Source organism: Herpailurus yagouaroundi, unplaced genomic scaffold (assembly GCF_014898765.1).
Source record: "Herpailurus yagouaroundi ecotype Mexico unplaced genomic scaffold, PumYag 202, whole genome shotgun sequence".
NCBI classification, from domain to species: Eukaryota; Metazoa; Chordata; class Mammalia; order Carnivora; family Felidae; genus Herpailurus; species Herpailurus yagouaroundi.
Genome location: NW_024412433.1, coordinates 6,954,147 through 6,976,450, shown reverse-complemented (window position 1 = coordinate 6,976,450; position 22,304 = coordinate 6,954,147). Strand labels below are relative to the sequence as shown.

The following is a 22,304-nucleotide window of genomic DNA, read 5'->3' as shown; positions in this document are numbered from 1 at the left end:
CCCAGGTGCCCCCTCTCTCTCTTTTTGTTAATGTTTATTTATTTTTGAGAGAGAGAGACAGAGACAGAGCGTGAGCCGAGAAGGGGCAGAGAGAGAGAGAGGGAGACACAGAATCCGAAGCAGGCTCCAGGCTCTGAGGTGTCAGCACAGAGCCTGACGTGGGGATCAAACCCACGAACCGAACCATGAGATCATGACCTGAGCTGAAGTCCCACACTTAACCGGCTGAGCCACCCAGGCGTCCCTAAATCTCTTCTTACAAAGTTTCCAAACTAGAAGGGAAGATGAATTCAGAAAGTAAATAATTATAAACAGCACCCTTACTTTAAAAAATGACAATATGTAATATCATTCCCACTGCCTGATAATACAATATAAATTCTGAAGCAGTATCTTCAAGGAGACGATTACTGACCTGGAATGAACAGAACATAGATGTCATTCAAGAGCACAGGGAGTCAGGGTGCCTGGGTGGCTCAGTCAGTGGCACGCCCGACTCTTAACTTCGGCTCAGGTCATGGTCTCACAGTTTGTGGGTTTGAGCCCCGCATCGGGCTCTGCACTGACAGCGCAGAGCCTTCTTGGGATTCTCTCTCTCTTTCTTTCTCTCTGCCCCTCCCCTGCAAAATAGATAAATAAGCTTAAAAATAAAAAGAGCACAGGGAGTCTTTGCAGATTTTAAAAACTTGTAAAAATGTTCTAATCACATGTGTTTCCTTTAAAAAGGATCTGAGAATTTTTTTTTCCAGAAATCTTAGAGTGCTGGTGGTCCTAAAAATAAGAGCCCAGCAGCTTACTGAGCAGCTGGATATGAATACACCCAAAGCAAAAGTGTTCATTCTATACTCCCAGAACACAACATGACAAAAATAGAAATAAATAAGAAGACTAGCCACAACCACCCAACCATCTGCACACTTTCAGATAGCCTCTTAAATCACAGCTAAATTAAGGAAAGAACCGACACAAGGGGTACCCTTTATGGGTAGTGTGGGGGCACTGAGTAATCAGACCACCGCGTAGGAGAACTCTGTATGGCACAGCCAAAGCACTACTTGGAGGAAAAGCCATAGCTTTAGATGCTCTGTTAGGAAAAAGGGGGTAGGATGAGTCAAACACACAAACTGAATCCAGACTGTGAGTCTCTTGAAGGTTATCGTGGGTCAAGTCCTAATAGCCTTGCTATTTCCCACATCCAGCAAAGTACCAGAAACGTGTTTACTCAGTGCTCATGAACGGAGACTGAATGCGTGCTGAGTATGTGTCATGCACTGTTCCAGGGATGGAGACACAGCAGTGACCCACACAGAGTCTTTTAAGAGGTCTCTGTCTAGCAAATAAACAATAACAACAACTGTTAGAGGGGATATGGTCAAAATAAAATCAGAAATAAATTAGGAAAACAGTCAGTTACCATTTTAAATATTAGATGGATGCCTGGGTGGATCAGTCGGTTGAGCATCCAATTTCAGCTCGTGATCTCCCAGGTCTTGGGTTGGGTTTGAGCCCCACCTTTGTGCTGACAGCTCAGAGCCTGGATCCTGCTTCGGATTGTGTGTCTCCCTCTTTCTCTGCCCCTCCCCCACTCGCTCACGTGCACGCTCTCTCTCTCAAAAGTAAATAAACATTAAACAAATTAAAAAAAAAATTGGAAGCATAAGAGACTTAGTAATCTGCATTAAAGATTTGCAAATCAAGAATACAGTGCACGGGGATGGGACGCCTGGGTGGCTCAGTCAGTTGAGTCCGACTTCAGCTCCGGTCATGATCTGGCAGGTTCCTGAGTTAGAGCTCCTCATCAGGATCTGCGGTGACAGCTCAGAGCCTGCTTCGGATTCTGTGTCTCCCCCTCTCTCTGCCCCTCCCCTGCCCACACTGTCTGTCTCTCTCTGTCAAAAATAAATAAACACACGATCTCGCGGTCCGTGAGTTCGAGCCCCGCGTCAGGCTCTGGGCTGATGGCTCAGAGCCTGGAGCCTGTTTCCGATTCTGTGTCTCCCTCTCTCTCTGCCCCTCCCCCGTTCATGCTCTGTCTCTCTCTGTCCCAAAAATAAATAAAAAACGTTGAAAAAAAAATTTTTTTTAAATAAATAAATAAATAAATAAACATTAAAAAAGAAAAAAATTTTTTAATTAAAAAAGAACATGATACACATTGACATGGCTACAGATCTTCATATTATAGTTAAATGGAACAAATATTTTACATACAATATGAAATATAAAAATTACCATGAGTGCCCTCCTTTGAAATTTCAAGAAGCAAATGAGGACCATAATTTATAAATTATTCCTGAATGGCAAAAATCACCTAATTCAGTCTTCAAGAAAAATACAATAGTCAAGATAGCAGCCTGAAATAAAACGGTATCCATTTATTAATATAAATGTTTAATATTTCAGTAATGTTTTAGTATATATAATTTAGTAATATGAAAAATGGAGGCTTAGATAAAGAGCTCACTTCAAAGAAAAGTCAACATAAAACACCATCATTTAGTAGATTAAAAGATGAAAGAATCATTTGCATAGGTATCCTAACAGATGTGTGATTTTTAAAAAGTCATTTCTGGGGCGCCTGGGTGGCTCAACTCGGTTGAGCATCCAGCTCTTGATTTTGACTCAGGTCACAACCCCAGGGTTGTGGGATCGAGCCCCAACTCTGCCTCTTCTCTGAGCTTGGGCCTGCTTGAGATTCTCTCCTTCTCTCTCTCTCACTCTCTCTCCCCCTCTGCCCCTCTCCCCCACTCACTCTCTCTGTTAAAAAAAAAAAAAAAAAGTCATTTCTAATTTTAAAGCATTTTACAAATGGAATAGAGGGCTACTTCCTTAGTAATGCAATAGGTGTCAATGTAAAACCAATTACACTCGACAGGGAAACAGTAAAGTCATTCTATTAAACATTCTAACAAAAGAGGGGCACCTGGGTGGCTCAGTCAGTTAAGCGTCCAACTTTGCTGACTTTGGCTCAGGTCATGATCTCACAGTTTGAGTTCAAGCCCCGCATCAATCAGCCTGTCAGTGCAGAGCCTGCTTTGGTTCCTCTGTCCCCCTCTCTCTGCCCCTCCCCTGCTTGTGCTTTCCCCAAAATAAATAAATACTAAAAAAAAAAAAAAAAATTTTTAACAGAAGAAAAAGGTGCCCTTTATCACCTGGTTTTGTGTTGTATGGGAAATTTTGGCCAAAGTAAGATGAGAAAAAGAAGGGACCACCAACATTTCTAGACACTTCTGGGAGCCAGTCAGATTTGTCAAGATTTTACAGTTTAAAAATAGAAGGAAAACCAGCATCATTCTTAGAAAACCCTAAGGATTCAGCTTGTGTATGTGTATTTGTGTTTTTAGGAAAACATTTTTAAAAAGGAGAACAATGAGGGACATCTGTTTGACGTTAAAACATGTTCAGAATTAGTGCCTTGGAAATTTTTTATTTTAACCCAGAATTCTTGTATGACAATGATAGTTTAAAGGGAATACTGCTGGGGCACCTGGGTGGCTCAGTGGGTTAAGCCTCTTCCTCTTGATTTCTGCTCAGGTCATGATCTCATGGTGGTGGGAGGTGGGATCCAGCCCATGTCAGGCTCCACTTGAGATTCTCTCCCTCTCTCTCTGCCCCTCCCCTGCTCACGTGAGCTCTCAAAACAAATACATAAATATTAAAGATAAATAAAGGGAAGACTGCTGCATGAACAGATGAATGAACTCTGGCGGAGGGGTTGGGGAAACCCAGAACCTGCCTGCCCAGCCTTCCCCTCTCTCTGCTTTGCCAGTCAGTTCCCTCCACACCCTTCCTGGTCCCTGGAGTAGACCCACTTGTGATGCCTTCAAAACCAGCAGGTTAAAACACCATCCCCGAAACTGTGAGACGTTGTAAATCTGCCATCCTGGCATTGCCTGGTACACATGCGGAGCTCTGGATTTGTAGTTAAATGAATGATATGGAGCCTGGAAACAAATCCTACCATATTCTAGAAGAGCTTATATGCTCGATGAGCCCAAAAGAAGTATGTAACAGAGCAAGTGTTGTTGAGTGAAACTGAATAGTAATATGGAGAAAGATGAACCTAGTTCCACCCCATATTTAAAAAAAAAAAAAAAAATCTAGGGGCGCCTGGGTGGCTCAGTCGGTTGAGCGTCCGACTTCGGCTCAGGTCACAATCTCGCGGTCCGTGAGTTGGAGCCCCGCGTTGGGCTCTGGGCTGACAGCTCAGAGCCTGGAGCCTGTTTCCGATTCTGTGTCTCCCTCTCTCTGTGCCCCTCCCCCATTCATGCTCTGCCTCTCTCTGTCCCAAAAATAAATAAACGTTGAAAAAAAAAAAATCTAGATGAGGTAAGGGATTAAAAAATATAATATCGACAAGAAAAACCCATATGTAATGTAACTTAAAAAAAAGCAAGTAAGAAACCAAATTAAAATGAGCTAATAATTGCTTACTAGTAAATACTGATGATAAATTTTTAACTAAGGGAAGCAAAGAATTACCAAGGAAAAGATGAAAAATAGAACAACAAAAAATTATAAAGCACTTGGCAATGAAATCCAACCTGCCCAGAATGAAAATAACAGAATGGGGGAAAAAAGTGCAACGTCCAGATTAAATAAAAAGCAAAGCGGTATGTAACGTTTATACCAACGTCCAAAAATTCTGGCAAAATTCCCAACAGAAAACTGACAAAAGACACAAACAATTTATACAAAAAGAAATACAGTAGAAACCAACTATGTAGAAATATATTTAATGACAATAAATTAAAGGTATGCAATCAGTGCATCAATATTGAAATCCAGTGTTATATCCACTAAACTAGGGGAAGAAAATCCTAGAATGAGGACAGCACATCAAATGGGCAGGCTCAGACAGTGCCCCTGGCCCGTGATGGGTACCATCACTCAAAGGCTTAGCAATACTGCTCAAGAGACACAATCTCTGCTTATCATGAAATTTAATTGAAAATAAGAAAAGAAAGGGTATGGGAACAAAGCTGTTCAGAGCAGCCTTTATTTGTAATCGCCAACATCTCAAAATAACCCAAGTATCTAGCAATTCATTTTGGCACGTTTACTCGATAGAATATTTCAACACCATTAGAACGTTAAACATGTAAAGACATGAAGTTTGGGGTGAAATAAGGGAGACCTAGAACTCAGAATTGTCTGCCACTATGCTTAAAACAATGTGAAAACAATAGAAAAAGACAGGAGCAAAGAATGGGTAGGAGTTGTCAAGGAATTAGACAATGAAAAAAATCTCTCCAGGGGTCCGTCTCGGGGGCGGGGAGGGGAGTTGAACTAGAAGGCGCAGACGACTGCTAGCACAGGAAGCCCCTGGGGCACGCATTTAAAATGCAGATTCTGGACCAAATCGGGTTGGGGCCCAGAAATTTGCATTTTTAACACCCGGGTGTGTTTGCAATTCTTCTAAACACTCGAGGTTGGGAACCAGGGATTACTAAGTGATTTCATAGTAGTTTCGCGATCCTAGATTTGAATTATCCACAGCCTGTGAGTATGGCTAACCAGAGGTAAATCAGATCTCCGGATCTACGCATTGCGACTCCGGTTTGGCCCAGGGTGGGCGACAGGATGGGAAGAGTGGGGGTCTTGGTGGGGGGAGGGGGGCCAGCACTGGCAGGCCTGGATCTTTGCCCGGGCTTGTCTTTTGCCAGACTGGGTGTGGCCATGCCTCTGGCTGGATCCTGCCATGCCTTCCCTGGGTCCTCACTAATCCTTGACCTTCACCTTGTCTCCTGCTCCCAGCGAAATCACCCGGACCCTCCCCTCCCTGGAGTCTCTGCAGAGGCTGTTTGACCAGCAGCTCTCCCCTGGCCTCCGTCCGCGGCCTCAGGTAAAGGCTCTGGGGTTGGAAAGAAGAGATTGATAAACTGGGGTGGAGGTGAGGGGTGTGGGGGGTAAGGTAGCCCGAGTCCCCAGGGCTCAGAAGGGAGCCCCCCATCCACTCCCGCCCTGAGTTGGCTGGGGGACCAGAGCATGGGGTGGCCGGTGGGGGTGGGAGATTCAGGACCCTGTACCACCAGTAAGGCATTTCCCTGATGCCTGATTTTGACTTGAGTAAAGATTTCAAATTACATACTCAGCAGAACTGCCTGTTAGTGTTGAATAAGGGAGTACGCACGGCCTTTTCTCATCATTGTTCATCGGAAACTATTAGAAAGAAAAACACGAGGTGCCTAGATGCTTGATCCTGCCTCTTGCCCCTTAAGGTGAAGATGCTCCCTGCCCCCATCCACACACAGGCTCACAGACTCGCAGGAGCCAAGGCCAAGTCATCTAGGGAGCAAAGATCTACATATTGAAAGGTGTTACCAGCAGAGTTAAAAAGCAAAAGCAGCATCTCCAGAAAAAGTACTTGCAACAAATATAAGGGACAAAGGATTAATATGTTTAAAAAAAAAAAAAAAAAGAAAGAAAAACTTCTTACAAATAATTAAGTAAAAACAACCCTATTTTTTTTTTTTCAACGTTTATTTATTTTTGGGACAGAGAGAGACAGAGCATGAACGGGGGAGGGGCAGAGAGAGAGGGAGACACAGAATCGGAAACAGGCTCCAGGCTCTGAGCCATCAGGCCAGAGCCCGACGCGGGGCTCGAACCCGCGGACCGCGAGATCGTGACCTGGCTGAAGTCGGACGCTCAACCGACTGCGCCACCTAGGCGCCCCAAAACAACCCTATTTTTAAAATGGGGAGAGGTTATAAAAAAAGGCTTTCTTACTAAAGAGGGGTGGGAGTGACCAATATATATACAAAAACTTGTTTAGCCTTACCTCATTAGTAACTGGCAAATGACATTCATAACCTTGCCTATCAGATGAGCAAAAAGTTGATTGGTGAAGTCAGGGCTTGGCGGGGCTTTTGGGGTCAGGGACTCTGAGTTCATTGCTGTGCAGTTGGGAGTAGAAACGGGGTTTCTGAAACATTGTTTATCTGCAACGACCATGTTAATTGCACACATCCTTAAAGCACCCGGTTCTATATGTAGGCAGCTGTCTTAGGGGAAAAAAAAGCAAATGGCAAAACAATCTATAAACTCCGAGGTACATCTATATGTGGAAATCAGACCAGAAGGATTCATACCCAAAGGGCTATTCTAGTCACCCCCAGGGGGGATGGACCGAGGGAGAATGGGATAGGCCAAGGGGGACTTTGGGTTTGACCATACTGTTTGCTAAGAGTGTTTGCTAAGAGGTTTTTTTTACTGAGAAAATGTATATGTGCTATTTATACAGCTTAAGAATTCACCAGAAATTTAAAAAGGTGATTTTGCTTTCCTCGGAGTGAAGGATCATCATTATCACGTTAATTTCTGGGAAAGTAAAAGCAAATCCAGGCAAAACAGGGGCCCTGCCAGACCCTCACATTTACGTAGTTCGAACCGAAGACCATGCCCACATTTTTGAAATGGACCAAAAGAGGTAGAGGCCCCCAGGAAGTTAAGGTGACAACAGTCAAGCTGGGGTGCTGCAGGACAGTGCTGGGACAGGATGGAGAGAAACCTCAGATGAGGTTGGAGAGAGGGGGTTCTCCTTCCCACTCTCCCGTATGAGACCCTGACCCACTAAGAAATGCAGAGAGGTGGTTCTTGCCTTCAGAAGTTCACAAATGGAGGAGGAAGTTCCAAGGCTGCCAGCAGTAGAGGAAAGAACACTCAGAAACAGATGAGCTCAACATCTGACGGGCCCCTGGTGGCCCTTCGTTTCCTTATCTGTGCAATGGGTATAGCGTGTCTGATACCGCAGGGTTTTTGAAGGAGTAAGTGAAATGTTTGTGCGAGATCACATGACACCAGGCCCTTCTCCTTGGGTAGGCGAGACCTGCTGGGGACACCTGGACCCCTGTGTGGAATTTAGTTGAGAACTGATGGGAGGTGGAACGTTACCAAAATGACTGCGGACTTCAGGGTTAGGAGAGACCTAGCTTTGCCCCGGGGTGAGAAGGGAGAGTCGTTAACCCTGGAACCCACATCCTCCCTTTAAAAGGGCAACTAAAAAGCAAAGTAAAATAACTGGGCCAGTTATGGGAACCCACAGGTGTCACTCAGACCAATTCGCTCACTTCTAGGCTAAGCTGTGAATTATGTCCTCAGCCTTGACGTTCGTGACATTTGGGGCCAGATGATTCTTGGTTGTGGGGGACTGTCCTGTGTATTGTAGGATGTTAACGCCTTCTTGTTTCTACTGACCAGATGCCATTAGCATCCCCCAGTTGTGACAACCCAACATGTCTCCAGACATTTCAAATGTCCCTTGGGGGGCAAGATCACCACCAGCTGAGAAACACTGGGCTAGATCTACTTGAAAGTCTCAGGTCTATACTGGCTGTGTGACCTCGGACAAGTTGACTCACCAACTGTGACTCAATTTCCCGTCCGCAAAACAAGGGTTAGAAGAATCGATTCATGCTAGGATTAGATGAATGGATGCGTTTTAAAATGTGCTTGGCAGCAGCAGAACTCCTCAGATTCTCCCGTATGTTCTGTGGGCTGGGACCCACAAGTGCAGGCATCATGCTAATCCCTTCGGTCCTGAGAACCAACCCCCAGTTTGTCAATAGCTTTGTTTACACTCGGTAAGTTTCTGCCAAGCCTGCCCCGGGAAGCCAGCGGGTCATTCCAAGTGTCCAAGAAGGAGAGAAGGAGGTCAAATCTGTTATCTTTTAAATTTTTTTATGAGAAAAACAACCCGGAACAAAGGGATCCTGAATTGTCCCTCTGCTGATCAGCTGGTCTGCACCACCCCCACCTGAGGCCCCTCCACCCCCCCCCCCCACCTGAGGCTTGACCTTGAGCTTTGTTAAGGAGCAGGGCAAAGCCAAAAGAGAAATGTTGACAAATAGGATGTGTTTGAGGTGTTGACAAAGTCCTGAGGGTTGGGGGGGGGTGATGAGGGTGGTTGGGGGCAGTTGTGATGGCCATGGTGGGGGTGGTAGCCGAGGTGATGGGACAGGTAGTACACTAAAGTGGGGGGGGGGGTGGAATTGGATGTCAAACAAAAGTGTAGGGCGGCTGACTTCCTAAGCAAGGGGTGAGGTAAAGGGATTTCACCTGGTTGGCGATAACCCTCGTTCCACTCCATACACATGTCTGATTTTCTCCTCCAGCTTCTGGAAGGCAGGGATGGTATCATTAATTCCACATGTGTGACTGCACATCTGGCTCAGAGTAGATGCTTTGTAAATGTCGGTTCTGGGAATAAACGCTCGAGACCGTGGATTTGGTCTCAAGACGGTCAAGGATTCAAGTCCCGCTCTGCCATTCACTGGCTGTGTGACTTCAGACAAGGAACTTCGGCTCTCTGGGCCTCCTGTACGTGTTGACCAACTTCATGGAGCATCCTCTATGGCCAGGTGCTAGTCCTGCATGCCATGCTCATGGCCCCAGTTCTCAGAGAGCTCCCGTTCTAGCAGGGAAAACACAAGGAACAGATGAATGACCTAGGTGATTGATATGGAACAAAGCAGAGTGATTTGAGAGAGACGGTCATCTTTAGCTAGTGTGGTCCACGAACACCCCTTTGTGGATCTGAGACCTGAGTGAGGAGGTGGTCCTCCCAGGTGACCCCCCACATCTCTGGGAATTCCTCGGGGAGTGTAGCTCAAGGACACGCGCAGGTCACAGGTGAGGAGGAGAGCGGCTGGGGGTGAAGGGTCACCATACAGAGCCTCAGAGGGCAGGGTAAGGAGTTCAAATAATTTTCTCCCAGTGGTGGGTTTTAAGCAGTGAGATGGCTATATTTTGGAAGTAGAGGAGGAACACCAATGCTGTAGATGTAGGGGGAACAAAGGTAACAATCAAGGCCAGTCCCAGAATGTTTTTTGAGTAACTTGAGTGGCTGAGGTGACAGGAAATTGGAGAAGCAGATGAAGGTTTATTCTTTGGCTACGATAATGTTGAGATGATGCTGCATAGCTGATGTTCTTGTCTGCGAAGGGGGGTGAGAGCACTTCGGGGGTTGTCGGCGGGGAGAGCAAAATGAGAGAGAGCGTGGAAAGGGCCCAGCGGAGTGCCTCTGGATGGTGACACTCTGTGACCGCTGTCCCTGCCTGCTCTTTTCTTCAGGCGCCTGGTGAGGCCAATCCAGTCAACATGGTGGCCAAGCTCAGCCAACTGACGAGCCTCCTGTCCTCCATTGAAGACAAGGTATTAGGACATCCCGGGATGCGGCTTCTCTGGGCTTCTCTTTGGTCCTCTCTTCGCTTAGAGAATGCCCCAGTGTGCACGCTCGTGCTCCCTTTCACTCTGTCCCCAAAGACGCTGCTTTCCCTGTGCCCCCCAACCTGAAGAGCCTTGTGCATTCATGCCCACAGGTCAAGGCCTTGCTGCATGAAGGCACCGAGTCTCCCCATCGACGTTCCCTCATCCCTCCGGTCACCTTTGAGGTGAGTGGCTGTGCCCCTGTATTCCAGGAAGCCGGGGGCCGTTCTGGTCCCTGTGGAAGGACAGCCTTTTGGCTCAGCGGTATGAAGGCAAGGAGCCCGACGCTGAGAGTGCTGGTTGGCAGGGCCACGTGTGGAGCTGGTACCCAGACAGGTGTGCGAACCCCCTTCAGGGAAGGCTCCCCAGGGGAGAGCTCCTCAGCCCAAGATGCTTTTAAACTGTATCTTCCAACTCGTGGCAGTAAGTGACCTCAAAAAGGGGCCCCCAAAACTAGCAGCAAAGTAGTGCCTCAAGAGAAGAGCAGGAAAACATACAATTTCCATGATTTCCCCGAGCGTGACTTACGTAGAACCTCCGAGCTCAGATACAGAAATTTGTTTTTCTTAACGATCCACACAGATTCTGGTGCCGCCAGCCCAGCCCTGGTCCCACATTCCAAAACACAGGACGAGATGGGCCCCAAAGGCCCTTTCTGGCCCTGATATTAATTCTGTATTTCCATCTCCAGCTTCTGAGCATGCCTAGGCAATTGTCTTTTTCCTAATTGTTATCAGTAAATGTTAAATTGTTGGTTGTAACAAGGCCCGGGAGCTTAAATCTGTTATGAACATCCTTTCTGGGAATAGATGACACATCAGATTAATGAGTGTTGTCAAATTAAGCAGTGAAATGAATCAATTTCCGGTAGTTCACCTGTTCCCTCTGCCAAACCTGCTGGCAGAGCAGCTGATGTGCACACGACGCTCGCCAGGTTCTCGGGGGCTACCCGCAGAAACATGGACTGGGGCTCTGGGGCGAGGGACGCTGGGAGGTAGGAGCCCAATGGCACCGACGGGACACCAGGGCTGGAGCGGCCAAGGGCTGTGCAGCCCCACGGACGAAGGGCTCACAGGCTCCAGGAGAGTCTGGAGAGAGAGAGGGTGACCCACGTCTCCCCTCTCCTTGCAGGTAAAGTCAGAATCCCTGGGGATTCCTCAGAAGCTGCAGCTCAAAGTCGACGTGGAGTCTGGGAAACTGATAATTAAGAAGTCCAAGGACGGTTCTGAGGACAAGTTCTACGGCCACAATAAGAGTAAGACCCCCTCCCACACCCGTGACACTCCCCTTCTGCAGGTGCCGTTACGCCTGGCCGGTCAGTAGCGGACCACCAGAGAGGAAGTCCCACCAGGCACGCCCACCCCTGTGCCAGGATGCTCACCACCCCTCACCCTGCCTGTGGGTCCCCCGCCCAGCTCCGAGGCCCACCTCACATGTGCCTCCTTCACGAGGCCCTCCGTCTGTTCCACTGCCTTCCACCGAAGCCTGGGGAAGTGAACTTACATGCTCGGCGCCGGGCGGGGGCCGGGGGGCACTTCTTTGTGAATGTGCACTTCCCCATTAGGAACCAGGCTGTTGCAAAAGGCCACGGCACGGTCCCCGTACAGAGCCCTGCACGTGGAAGGGTTGCCGGACCAGTCAGCATCTTTAAGCGTAGCGTAGACTGAGACCCAGTTTAGCATGTGCTCAAGCATGTGGGTTCTGGAACTAAACTGCCTAAATTCATATCCCAGCTCTGCCACTCAGCAGCTGTGTGACCCTGGACGCATCGCCCAACTGCTCTGGGCCTGAGTAAGCATCAACAGAGATGGCAGAGGCAGCATCTCATGGCATGTTTCACATGGATCTCTAGACTTACCCACCAAGAGCAGCCTTACCCCATCAAGAACACTCACCTGAGCTGTCTCTTCAGATGGCAGATATTTGGCTCGACAGCCAAGCCCTACGGCAACATCCCCCAGAGTCCCCTATAGCTGGGCCTGCAGACTGGCAGGAAGGGAGATTCTATATTCAGTGCTGGCTTGGTGCCACACTGTGCTGGGCACAGGGGGACAGAGAGGAGTGCGGGTAGATCAAGGCCCTGCCACTTGCTAGTGATGTCATGTTGGCCTGGTTACTTATGGCCTCTGTGCCTCATTTTCCTCATCTGTGAAATGGGAATAATAGTAATAGTAATCACAATAATGGATTTCTCCTAGGTTTGTCATGCAGAGTAGATAAGCTGAGGCATTTGAGAGCACCTCCTTTGTGCCCAGCAGCAGCACCGGCCCCATGGCAAAGTGCCCAGGCAGAGGCCAGGGGAGAGAGGTCAACCCCACGTGGGCCTACTCCGGCCTGCAACCTCTTGCTCCTATCTGGGCTGTGGCACCAAGGTCCAGGGGATGCTCTCAGGGCAGCACGTGGGGTGGGAGTCTGGGGAAGAGCGTAGATGGCACAGGGGAGACGGTAGAAGCCCAGCCTGGAATCCCAGCTTGGCCACTCGTGACCTCGGTCTAGTGCCTCTCTCCGTGTGCTCTTGTCATAAGGATACACATCCTGTGGGGCTGCCACAAGCCTTAAAGAGGTCAACTTTAGTAAGTAGTAGGTGCTCATGAAAACACCGTGGCTGTTCTAATCATCCTTCCAAGGTAAGGCAGAAGATGGAGAGGGCAGGATACAGCAGTGAGGAAAGACCAGGAAAAGAAAGTCCCTAGACACGGGGATGTCGTGACACAGACACAGACACGGGCTGTCATGCTCATGCAGAGTGGGGGTCACAGTGTTGAGGCAGGGCCAGAGACATGGGGCGTAGGAGGGTTTGAAGTAAAGATCTCGAATTTCTGGACTCGAGGGTTCTGGGAAGCACCGTTCACCCTTGTCAGTTTAATTCAGTGGACGTTTTTCCTTGGAGTATCTTCCATGGACCAGTCCCGAGTGTAGTCCTCCCTCAAAGATGTAGCAGTTTAGAAGGAAAGTTGACTTGTGAGCACGTATTAGAACGTGTGTCAGATGCAAGGTTAGCCTGGAAGGACAATTGATTAGCTCTGTTGTGGGATATATAGGGAGGCTTCATACTACAGATGGCTCTGTCTAGGGCTTTGAAGGATGAATAGGAGTTCACCAAGCATAAGGTGGGGGAGGGCACTAGGACTGAGTGGCATATGTCGGAGCAGGGTGTTAGGGAAATCTCATGTTACTTGTGGCCCCAAGGGGAGGAGCAGTGGGGCATGGGGTCCCAGATGTGGACAGGGCCCTGGAATGCCAAAGTAAAAGTTGGAGACGTTCTGTGGAACGGAGAGCACTGATGGATGGGTTGACCTCCTAGAGGGGTGAATATACCCCTTTGTGGGATTATGGGCGGTGTGAGAGTTGCCGTCAGATCAGGGATGGGTGAAAGAGCCAAGCTAGAGAAGAGCGGCCCTGGGAAAACCCAGCTCGTGTCGAGAATGCACTGTTACAGTGGAGGTTAATGAGCCTTTGAAGGAGAAGCATGGATGCCCAGAGCCTGCCGGCCCAGACTGCCTGCGGGCCGCACCTACCTGGTCCCTGTCCTCTCAGTCCGTGGAGCCCAGCTCACCCTCTGTTATGGCATCTGTCACATCAGGACACAATTACTTGTTCACAAGTTCCCTCCCCTAAGTGGGCCAAGTCCCTATCTTACACCCTCTGAAATCCTGCACAGGACCAGGTACCCAGCAGGTGCATAGTCAGGGATTGCCAATTGACTGAGGCGCTTGCAATGTTGCTCATAAATTCCCACCCCCCACGCCCGCCCACCAGAAACATGTGGTCTCCACAGAGGCCAGGAAGTGGGGCTTTTTTGTTTACTGCTAAATCCCCAGAGTTTACAGCCACACTTCCACAGAGTAAGTGATTGATAAATACATACTGAGTGAATCCCTGAGTGAGTGAATGAACAAATGAGTTCAAGACCATTGCGGTAACACAGTCCACGGGGCCGCGCGTGTTTAGGGACTTGTCTATAACTGGCACCGGAGGCGGGGTGCTTCAGCAGCGAGGAGCTCTGGGTAGACTGGATTCACATACTGTGTCTGCATCCTTGCTCCACAGCTTGGTAGTGGTTTGACCTTGAATAGTGGCTTTACCACTCACACTCCATGTCCGTGGCCATGAAACGAATTCCTGTAGGGTCATTGTGAGCGCTGGTGGGATAAGGCGTGTCTTCAGCCGGTCCTGGCACAGTTTCCAATCATGGTTCTGTAAAGTGCTGATCATTTGAAGGAAATCTTCGGCTGCAGGTGTTGGAGCTTCCTTGCCCTGCTCCAGTCACCATGTTCATGGGTAGCTTTGGCATTGAGCTCTTCTGTGCGTAAGAAAAGCCAGTTGCTGTATGAGGAAACCATAATGTATTCACTCACTGAGCAGTTACTAGGTGTATTATGTGTCAGGTGCTGGGGATGCAAAGGTGAATAAGCCAGGGCGGGAGTGGGGGGGGGGGTCCTCGTTCTTAGGGAGGTTCCATGCGAGTAAGGGTCGAGGAGAAAATAACCAAGTACACAAATATATAAACCAGTAAGGCGTCAGGGAGTGATAAGCTCTAGGCTGGGAATGTAAGCAGGATGATAGGACAATGATGGAGGGGTGCCATTTGAGCTGCCACCTGAGTGTCAAGAAGATGCTGGCCATGCGGACAGTGGCCCTTGAGCAGAGTTTCCAAGATGGGAGCAAGCTTGGCGTGTGCGAAGGCTGGAGTGGCTGGAGCACACACGGTGCGGAGATTGGGCCCCTATCCTGGGCTTGGTGAGCCGGGGTATGTTCTAAGGGCAGTGAGCCACTGTTAGGAGATTGGAAGCAAGGGAGTAGTGTGATCCCATATAAGATGAACTCTGGCTGCTGTGCTAAAAGTAGATTGTGGGAGACAGGGAGACAGACCAATTAGGAGGCCTTGACAGTCGCCAGACAGTTGCCATGGTGGTGGCTTGACATGTTGAAAGGTGGGACGCTGGGAATGTTTTGAAGGTAGAACTGCTCACACCTGCTCATGGGTGGATGTAGAGGGGCAAAGAAGAGAACCACAAAGAGCTTCTGGTTTTATTTAACTAGGTGTGGGGACAAGTGGGCCACATACCGGGCCTGGTAGAGTACTAATCCTGATCGAGCAAGATGTCCCATCTTGGAAGCAGCCACACAATCCTGCATATGGATGTCAAGGAAAACCAGGAGTTTGGAAGGAAGGAGACGTGGCCTCATAGTAGCGGATTAGGAAGAGTCTGAGGGGATCCCACTTGGTAGCAGTGGGAGTCACACCATGGGATGTTTACGGTGCCGACAAGGCTGATGGGATTTCTGAGCATACAGGACGTCCACGATTTCCCTTGGGTGGGATTTCCGTCAAGATGGCCGTTGAACATACACATTTGTCAGGTCCCTCCTAAAAGCAAAACTCAACAGGGACAAAGAGACCGGGTGTGAAAATGATGGCCACAAAATTCTAAGTGCGGAAAAACAGATGGATAATGATAACCAACTTATAGGAACCAAAACTCAATTTTAAGCATGTAGTAGGAAAAACTGAGACACCTGACTCATACCACAGAACCCACAAAGGGTACAGGAATTGATACTGTGAGGGGCCCCTAGAAGTGGGGGTGAAGGTGAGATTATAAACATCAGGATTGGAAGAAAATCTCTTTTAAAAGAGTTAGATCCGCCAGATCTTTCTCCATTCCTCACAGCCTCCCCTCTAGGTCCCCTCACTCATGAGAAGACTGGATGTTAGTTCTCCAGAGAAGGTAAAGGCTGGGGGGACACCAGGCCTGGTAAAGGCCGAGGAACCCACTGGAAACACAGGACTAAATAGCAGTTACTTCTGAATGTTGATCCCACAGCCTTCATCCCTGCCTGGCCCGGATGCTGCCAGCCAGGTCCACAGGCTGTGGGCAGGAGGTTGAAAGATTCTCCTCTGGAGCACATGACCAGCCCAGGGGCAAAAATCAAGAGGTTTGCCCATGAGTCAGCCCATGAGACCACCCAGTACAGAAGCCCAGTGTGACTCTGTCACTGTTGGAAGACACAGCCAAGAATCCCCAGACATTGAAGGGAAGCCTGGGATGGGCAGTGAGACTCAAGGCAAAAATAAGCAAAAAGACCAAAAACTTGGAGGGAGCAAATTATGAAGTTTGAAAGAAATTGGACCACGAAACAAGAACAGAGTGCTATTTTAAAAGGAACGTCCAGAGAACAAAGTAGAAGGAGGAAGGAAGAGGGGAAGACGATAAGGAAGCGGAAATTAAAACATTACAGCAGAAAGTTTTAAAAATAAAAACAGAATGGAAGGGTAAAATGATAAAGTTGAGGAAGGCTCCCAGAAGTAGAACAAAAGAACAAAGTGAGGGGAAAATAGAAGAGAAGAGCTTATTTAAAATTAGACCAGTCCAAGATGTCCAACACCAAAATAAGTCAGGGAGAGAAAATGGAAACAATGAGAAAAATTCTCAGAGCTGAACACCAGTTTCCAAATTGAAAATGGCCCACAAAGTGCCCAGCATAGCAGAGGAAATTTGTTCCACCTTAAGGCGCACACAGCATTGGAAATTCTTAACAACATTCGTGTCAAAGAAAAGGTCCTAAAATCTTCAAGGTTAAAGATAGATTACAGACTGTGGCAGGGCTCCCCCCAAGTCTGTCTCTGGGTTCAGTGTCTCACCAGGAGAACTCCCAGACTCAGCATAAAGTCATACAGCTATGCTTTATTACAGTGAAAGGATTCAAAGCAAAATCAGCAAAAGGAAAGGGCACATGGGAAGAATTCCATGGGGAAACCGAGCACAGGCTTCCAGGAGTCCTCTCCCAATACAAGTCACAAAGGGCACGCTTAATTACTCCCCCAGTGAGTTGTGACTATACATGTGAAATGTCGTCTACCAGAGAAGCTCATTAGAAAGTCAGCACCCAGGATTTTTACTGGCGAGTGGTCACATAGGCACCCTCTCTGCCTGGCATATACCCAAATTCTAGACTTCCAGGAGGAAAGCGGATGTTCAGCGTAAACCATACTGTTTTAGAAACAGTTTGGGGATAGTGAGCTGCTCTTATCAGTCAGGAGATGCTGGGACCCTTCCCAAATCCATGTTCCCAGATGCCCTTCAACAACCACCTTGCAAGCATCTTTCCAAGGATGGTGGTCAGGCTTCCCAGGTTAACTCTTCTGCAGACAGGTATATCCAAATGGCTTGGAGTTTCTCAGCAGCAGTGCCCAAAACTAGACATGATAGAGCAAGTTCTCCAAAGGGAGAGTCCTGAGGAAAATTATTCTGAAGTGTGAAGGTAGGGTTTTCAGGCATGCCAGGCCTCCAAAAGTTATTACCCATTCCCTTTTCTTGGAAAACTTTTAGAGATGTTGCTCTACCAAAACTTGGGCATAAAGCAAGAAAGAGGAAGACATGATAGCTGAGAAATGGGATCCAGTACAAGAGAGACGAGTGAATTCCTGAATGATGGAGAGGGAAGTTCTAAGGTAATGGTTATGCATGAGGCTTAGAGGTCCGCAGCCCAGAGAAGAGAGGGCCCAGAGGCTCTGGGAGAGGCTTTCCCAGGATGGCAAACCTGCTGAAAGTGTTTAATTACAGGAAAAAGAGAGTTACATACGAGGAGGGTTAGGACCAATGGAAAAAAAAAAACATGGCAATTATTAACTCCAGGAAAAACAAAGTTGTGTAGGAAAAGGAAAGCAGTGGAGGTGTATCTGTCAATTGCCCTTCCATAGTCCTAATAATACACTGAGTACTTACTTGGCCAAAATTACTGGAAGATGAGGAGGGGACTGTAATTATGCATTAGTAGGGGGAGAGGAGTGTGAGAAGGGAGACAGGTTGAAAGAGATCTAAACCTCCATCTTCTGTAGTGGGAAGTCAATATGCAATAGGAAATATCTAAAACTGAAACACCACAAGACAATATAAGCATGTTATTTAGAGACAGTAAAGTTCCCAAAGAATCCATTAGGGGAGTTGAACATGGCTGCCTGTCGGTAGGAGGACATTGGAGGGAGGTGGGGTTGGGGGGCTACTAATGTTTGTAAAAAATCTTGTAGAACAATTTGAGTCTTGGTTGTTGATAGAAGTGAACAATTTTAGTTTAGACACAAACTGAAAGCAAAGCAAAAGAAGGAAGGAACGGAGGTAGGGAGGAGGAGAGAAAGCAAAGGAGGAACATGAAAAGGTGACACTTCATACTGTCTCTGCTCTGGCCAGGCTGCCTCTTGCTTGTACAAAGCACCCCCCTTCTCAAGCATGAGCCCTTGTCCAGAAGAACAGCCAGGAGCAAAGGGATCTAGGAGATTAGGCATAAATTTGGTGCTCACCTGGGGATGGGAAGTCAGGATTGTTGTTGATCAGGTGGCAGAATATAGCGTAGACTCTACATATTATAGTGTGATAAGTAGATGAGTGAATAAACTAACTTTCATTTCTCTTAAGTCCTGCAGCTCATCAAGTCTCAGAAGTTTCTGAACAAGTTGGTGATTTTGGTGGAAACTGAGAAGGAGAAGACCTTGCGGAAGGAATATGTTTTTGCTGATTCCAAAGTGAGTGATGACAAACTACTTAGATGGGTCAGGAGGGGAGTGAGGGACATGTGTCTTTTGAGGCTTGCTTGTGCCTGGAAATTTGCACCATTAGCTCACTTGGTTCTCACAGCCCCCTTCCCACCTGGGAAAACCAGTCCCAGGGAGATTGGGATACGTCCCAGGTCTGCTGGGATTTGAACAGCTTGCCCCCGAGGGGGCGCGTCCTTGATCACTTGTGCCTTATCCCACCCTGAGCCCCACTGGGAGACCTTTTCTCTGGGCTGGACTCAGAAGCCCTCTGGGGCACCTCAGATTTAGCTCCAAATACCAGCCAGCACTCCTTCCGTGTCTGCATTTTGCCCCACTCTGCAGGAGTGAGACGTCCCACCAGGACTGGCTCCTGGAACAGGAGGTGGTGCCGGCTGATGGAAATCCTCAGGGTCTTTGGCATTGCGGGGGGCCTCTGTGCAGCCAGAGTCCGGCTTCTCTATGATCTGATCCCTCTGCTACGACATGGCACCCAGGGACTGAAACCCTCCACGTTGGCCTTACTGTTCACCCGTTAATATATGGCTCACGTGAGGCAGGGCACAAAGCGCTCTAATCACATCAGATTGTTGGCTGGCTGTGTGTTAGCACCACGGGAAGACTGAGGGACAAGGGCTCCCAGCTTAGCTTACCAAGTGCCAGGACCTGGCTTCTTTCACGTGCCCCGTGGATGAAGTGGCAGGGGTGGGCTGGTGGGAGGCCAGTGGGAGGCCCGAAGGTGCCCAGAGCTGGCTGAGAGGGTGGGAAGAACTCAGAGGCATGACAGCGAAGGGGCGGGGGAAGGTGGAGAGAAAGCACGCGTGGCTGGGCGTCATTCTGCGTACGGGGACATCGATCCCCAAACCAATTCTGCCCGTTGCTGCAAGCTCAGCTGTGTTGAGACACAGCAGTAAACTGAGGCACCAAATTTGGAGCCATTCGTACATAACTAAAGACAGGTTTCCATAGTGACAGTCCTCACAACGTCCTTGTGAGCTGGTTTCTTCAGAAGTGATTACCTGGGATTTGCAATTATTAGGGTGAATCGAATGAAATTGCCATCTCTGCAGGTGTGAAACAGGCACGTATTGGTAATTTCATATGGTACAACCTGAAATACGTGTGTGTGTGCTATTTCAGCCTGCCCTTGACGGCACGCTCTGAGAGAGCTGCGCCGCTTTGCCCCCTGCTGTATACCCAGGTACCCGGGACAACTCAGTGAAGACTATGAAGGAGACTCTGACAGCTTTCATCTGTTCTTTTCTTGTTAGCTTCCTTGATCTAAATTTTCCTTCATTAAATGCGTAGTCTATTCTTAATTTTTTTTTTTTTTTTTTCAACGTTTATTTTTGGGACAGAGAGAGACAGAGCATGAACGGGGGGAGGGGCAGAGAGAGAGGGAGACACAGAATTGGAAACAGGCTCCAGGCTCTGAGCCATCAGCCCAGAGCCCGACACGGGGCTCGAACTCACGGACCGTGAGATCGTGACCTGGCTGAAGTCGGACGCTTAACCGACTGCGCCACCCAGGCGCCCCATTGTTTACTTATTTTTGAAAAAGAGAGAGACAGAGTGTGAGCAGGGGAGGGGCAGAGAGAGAGGGAGACACAGAATCGGAAACAGGCTCCAGGCTCTGAGCCATCAGCCCAGAGCCCGACGCGGGGCTCGAACTCATGGACAGTGAGATCGTGACCTGGCTGAAGTCGGACGCTTAACCGACTGCGCCCCTTTTTTTTTTAAATTTTTTTTTTTTCAACGTTTATTTTTGGGACAGAGAGAGAGCATGAACGGGGGAGGGGCAGAGAGAGAGGGAGACACAGAATTGGAAACAGTAATACATAGTCTATTCTTGGGGTGCCTGGCTGGCTCAGTCGGTTAAGCATCTGACTTTGGCTCAACTCACGATCTTGTGGTTTGTGAGTTCGAGCCCCACGTTGGGGCTCTGCTGTCTGTTGTTTCTGCTGTCAGCACAGAACCTGCTCAGGATCCTCTGTGCCCCTCTCTCTGCCCCTTCTCCTGCTGATTCTCTCTCTGTCTCCCTAAATAAAGAAATAAACTGGAAAACAAGCAAATAAATAATCTATTCTCGTTGGTGGAAAAATAACAAATAAGCAAAACATTTAAAATGAAAACACACCTGTGCTACTAGTAGTCTTTGGACTCTGTCTTTCTGGATGGTTTTTGTTTGTGTTTTTATAAAAATGCAACAGTGCTATTCATATTGTTTTGTCAACTGACTTTTCCCACCTAACAATATAGTTTGGACATCTATGCTTGTTGAGAAAGCATTTCTGCACCAAAACTTGTAAACCCTACGGTATTCTATCTGGCATGTGGATGACTCATAATACGATTATTAATTTGCTTCCTAGGATTGGACACTGAGGTCGTTTGTAATTTTTTCTGTGTTGAAGTGCGCGCTACGGTCCCCGTGACACAGTTGGGTCTTTGCACGTTTCCTGATGGTTCTTAGAGTCAGGTCCTTGCAGAGGAATGGCAGTCAGAAGCCACTTCCTTAAGACTTTGGACCCACATTTCCAGATTGCTCTCCTGCAAGTTCGTACTGATTTGCGCCCCTCTCAGTTTTCTTGAAGCTGACCAAGCCCTTTGAAAGTGTAATGTGCAGGGAGGTGGAGGCCTTTCTGAGTCTGTCTGCCCTTCCATCCCTAGAAGAGAGAAGGCTTCTGTCAGCTTCTCCAGCAGATGAAGAATAAGCACTCGGAGCAGGCGGAGCCGGACATGATCACCATCTTCATCGGCACCTGGAACATGGGTGGGTCCACATGCCCCCCCACCCCCATCCGCTTCCTCCCATCCCCTCCCTCTGGGTTCTGCTTTGCTGCCTCGGGCATCCGCAGATGGGTGGGGGACACCTGTCCTCTTCCCGCCCCCACACCCCAGCCCATCTACGCAGCCTCCTTTCTAGGGAATTGTGGACTTTTCCCGAGACAATGGATGAGAGAAATGAGCTCTGGGATTCTCATGCCCCAAGAGCAGCTGGGCTGGGTTACCTGGCATGTCTAAGCTGGAAAGTGTTAGGGAAACTGCATATATGGGTGACGGGGCTCTTGGGCACCTGCCAGCCTTAGGCAGCTTGCCAGGGGGCCTCAGGCCTGGAAGAGAGAACTCCCTCGCTGTCAGATTTACTGAGAGAGGAAGAGAGAGCTCTGATGCCCAATTGCATTTGAATTTCATATAAACGGCACAGTTTTTTAGTATTGGTATCTAGGTAGAAATAAATACATACTAAATATATATTATGCTAAATATATACTATATGTATTTATATACGGATACATATTATATGTTAATATATATTATACTGAATATAGGTTGTACCAGGTAGTGGAAGTATTCAGCTAGAAATAAGTACTAAATATACACCAAATATATAGTTACAACCATGTACTGTATACTTATATACTGATATATATACACTAAATATATCACACTAAATGTAAAGTATACTAATTAGTGTAAGTATTCAGCTAGAAATAAGTACTAATATGCACCAAATATATATATATATATATATATATATATATATATATATATATATATA

At 47.9% G+C, this 22,304-nt stretch overlaps 1 protein-coding gene across 2 annotated transcripts in view; it reads left to right on the top strand.

Moving 5' to 3' along the window:
• The window catches only part of INPP5D (inositol polyphosphate-5-phosphatase D), a 124,168-nt gene that overhangs the window by 64,327 nt on the left and 37,537 nt on the right, over positions 1-22,304 (top strand). For both annotated transcript variants that reach the window (XM_040450648.1, XM_040450647.1), the window contains exons 6-11: positions 5,758-5,845; positions 10,075-10,155; positions 10,323-10,394; positions 11,341-11,464; positions 18,627-18,733; positions 21,413-21,515. In XM_040450648.1, coding sequence (XP_040306582.1) covers positions 5,758-5,845; positions 10,075-10,155; positions 10,323-10,394; positions 11,341-11,464; positions 18,627-18,733; positions 21,413-21,515 — 575 coding nt within the window. The remainder of the gene's footprint in view (positions 1-5,757; positions 5,846-10,074; positions 10,156-10,322; positions 10,395-11,340; positions 11,465-18,626; positions 18,734-21,412; positions 21,516-22,304) is intronic.